Raw genomic sequence first — 2,562 nt, forward strand, 5'->3', positions numbered from 1 at the left:
TGATTATTAAGCATGTTCTTATTCCCAAGGCTGGTCGGGTTACGACATATTCGTACGGAAATACGCCTTTTCGCGTCAAAAGATCAAAATTCTCGGTCGATAATTGTAAAAATTGAGAACGTACAATTTTTAACTTATCTCTGCATAGAAAAGATGCTAATTTATCGAGGCTGCTACTCAAAAATTTATACGAATCGATAAACCGTAATTTTATGTCGCTTCGCGAATCTGATTTTTCTGCGGTATCTTTAACGTGTTTCGTGAACGAAATGTATTTTTCTTTCGTGATTGGAAGTAAGTCTACGTGTCCTTCGTACGCTGTAGCTATTTCCTTGATAATAAAATGCGCGTCGTAACCCGATAAATTATGAAAAATTATTGGAATGTAATGCGAATCTGTGTAATTTAGATTACAGTTGGAATGCGCGGGACCTCTATAACGACCGGTCAGATGACAATGATCGCGTACTCGCACGTCGTCTGGCTCGAACGGTTTTTCGCAAATGTGGCAATGCGTCGCACTGTGAAATATCTCCCGCTCGTCTCGCGTTAATTCCGTCATGCAAACATTACCGGATAAGATACTCTTTACGTCGTGTGCTAAACGTCTTAGTTCCTCGACGAACCACGCGACGCAATCCTTATCGCGACGAAATCGATACGCGGATAACGAGTCGTCGTACGAGCACCGCATGTAATATCCTACGCTAAATACTCGATGATGTTGAGACGTGTATATGGACGTTGTCGGATCCGCATCCGTCTTCTCGAGGGTACATTCCAGGTCGGCGTACACGACGAACGGAACTCGTTCCTTCCTGCTGTGATTCTTAAAACTCAGCCACTTGTCGTCCTCGCTCGGTAGTCGGATCGCACAGTTGTTTATCTCTCGGCAGTCTACTCCGTGGGCTTCCAATTTCTCGCTCGATCTAAAATAATGTAAACAACTGCAAAAGAAAAACACATTTTTTTTTAATTTTTTATATTAAAAATACTTTTATAATTTTATTAAAAAGGAGTATAGGTACTCACCGATCGCAAAAGTATTTCCGACCATTGTGCCTGCTCAATTGCGAGCTAACGAGACGCGATAGATTTTTTATCCACGCGAAATGCCCCACGTTGTTGTCTCGCGGGTCCTGCACGTACAGCAAATTGACGTGCTTTTCTCTCTTCAGGTCGGTGAGCTGTATCGGGAGAACGGTTGGCGTCTTCTCTCCCTCGATGGTATACACATTGATGGATATATCGTTGAGTCGTTCGAACTTTTTAATCTGTTTCAAAATCATTGGAAACTCAATGCCTTGTAAATTTAATACTGTTGTGTAATGTCGGTACGAGGATTCCCGTTCTGAATGTCTTTCGACTGGATGTAAAGCAGCCACCACTGACCACGCGAAGCATGCATTGTCCACAGAATGCACGTTGATCACCGCTTTCTTCGATTTAATTTCTTGCGGTAAATTGATGTAACATCCCGCGTGCAAAGGATTGTATTTGTTCACGTTCACAGTCAGATTGAGTATACGCGACAACGCCCACCCGCTGTCGCGTTCCTGAAACTCTTCGAGACGTGATAAAGTAGGCTCGATAACGTGTTGCTCGTACCACTCGCGCAGATCGGACGCACGAAAGAGTTCATAGTTTCCCGTGCCGACACTTTTGTTCGCACGTTTGTCACCCGTCACAAACTCGCCGTTGAACACAGTGTTTATCTTTACACTTGCGTGTCTTTGCATGACGTTCCGCACACGATCGAGCACGATGACTTCAGCGTCTTCGAGAAATTTTCGCGGTTCGATGTAATTGATATTTATCACCGCACCGGTCGATACACGGTTTTCGAACGCGGCATCGATCTCTCGCCAAACGAGTCTTTCCGCGTTATCGTCACTACTAGCGGCGCCCGCCGCGTACTCACCACCGATATGTACGAACCGTCTCTGTAATAGAGTCTTCGCACCTTCGAGTCGCGCGATTCTTGCCACTAAAGATTGTCTGTTTACGCGGCTCTCATCTGTGATTGACAGCCGCGGACGTTTGGAACGACAGTCTTCTTCGAGCTGCTCAATAAACTTCTCGCATCGCTGTTCCCATGCAAGATATTCGCCCAAGGTAGCGATTTGGTTGGATTGTTCCAACAGGTTGCGTTCCGTTTTATCGAGATGTTCCATGTTTTTGTTTTTTAATATTGTCTTTTTTAAATAACGTCACATTCTTCGATGGAGCACTTGCACGTGATTCGATCGCACGCTGAACAATATCGTTTGCCACTTTGAATGCGATAGTAGTCAGACATAGCATAATGAGGCAAGAAGTAAGGGACATTATGCTCCCAATTATTATCATCATCACAGTCACGTTCAAAGGTTTTTTGAAGCATCAATAGATGGGGATGATTAGGATTATCGAGCCAAGGGCATACCCTTGGGTACATATACAAACGTATCGAATTGTTCATCACCACCAATTCGACGTATTTCCCAATACCTGTGTGAATTTTAATGTATGTTGCTTCACAATCATCGAGCAGTTCACAAAATTTAGACGCCCAATAGCGAT

General features: G+C 44.0%; 1 protein-coding gene across 1 annotated transcript; it reads right to left on the bottom strand.

The window, feature by feature from the left end:
* Window positions 1-469: 469 nt before the first annotated feature.
* Window positions 470-2,179, bottom strand: LOC112455910 (the record flags this gene model as incomplete). The annotated part of the gene is made up of 2 exons (XM_025018130.1): window positions 1,033-2,179; window positions 470-947 (listed from the first exon to the last, which is right to left on the bottom strand). Coding segments are annotated over exons 1-2 (1,620 nt in total), but the record flags the coding sequence as incomplete, so codon positions are not given.
* Window positions 2,180-2,562: the final 383 nt, after the last annotated feature.

This window comes from Temnothorax curvispinosus, unplaced genomic scaffold, assembly GCF_003070985.1.
Source record: "Temnothorax curvispinosus isolate PA1 unplaced genomic scaffold, ASM307098v1 QBEX01006516.1, whole genome shotgun sequence".
In the NCBI taxonomy this organism is placed as follows: Eukaryota; Metazoa; Arthropoda; class Insecta; order Hymenoptera; family Formicidae; genus Temnothorax; species Temnothorax curvispinosus.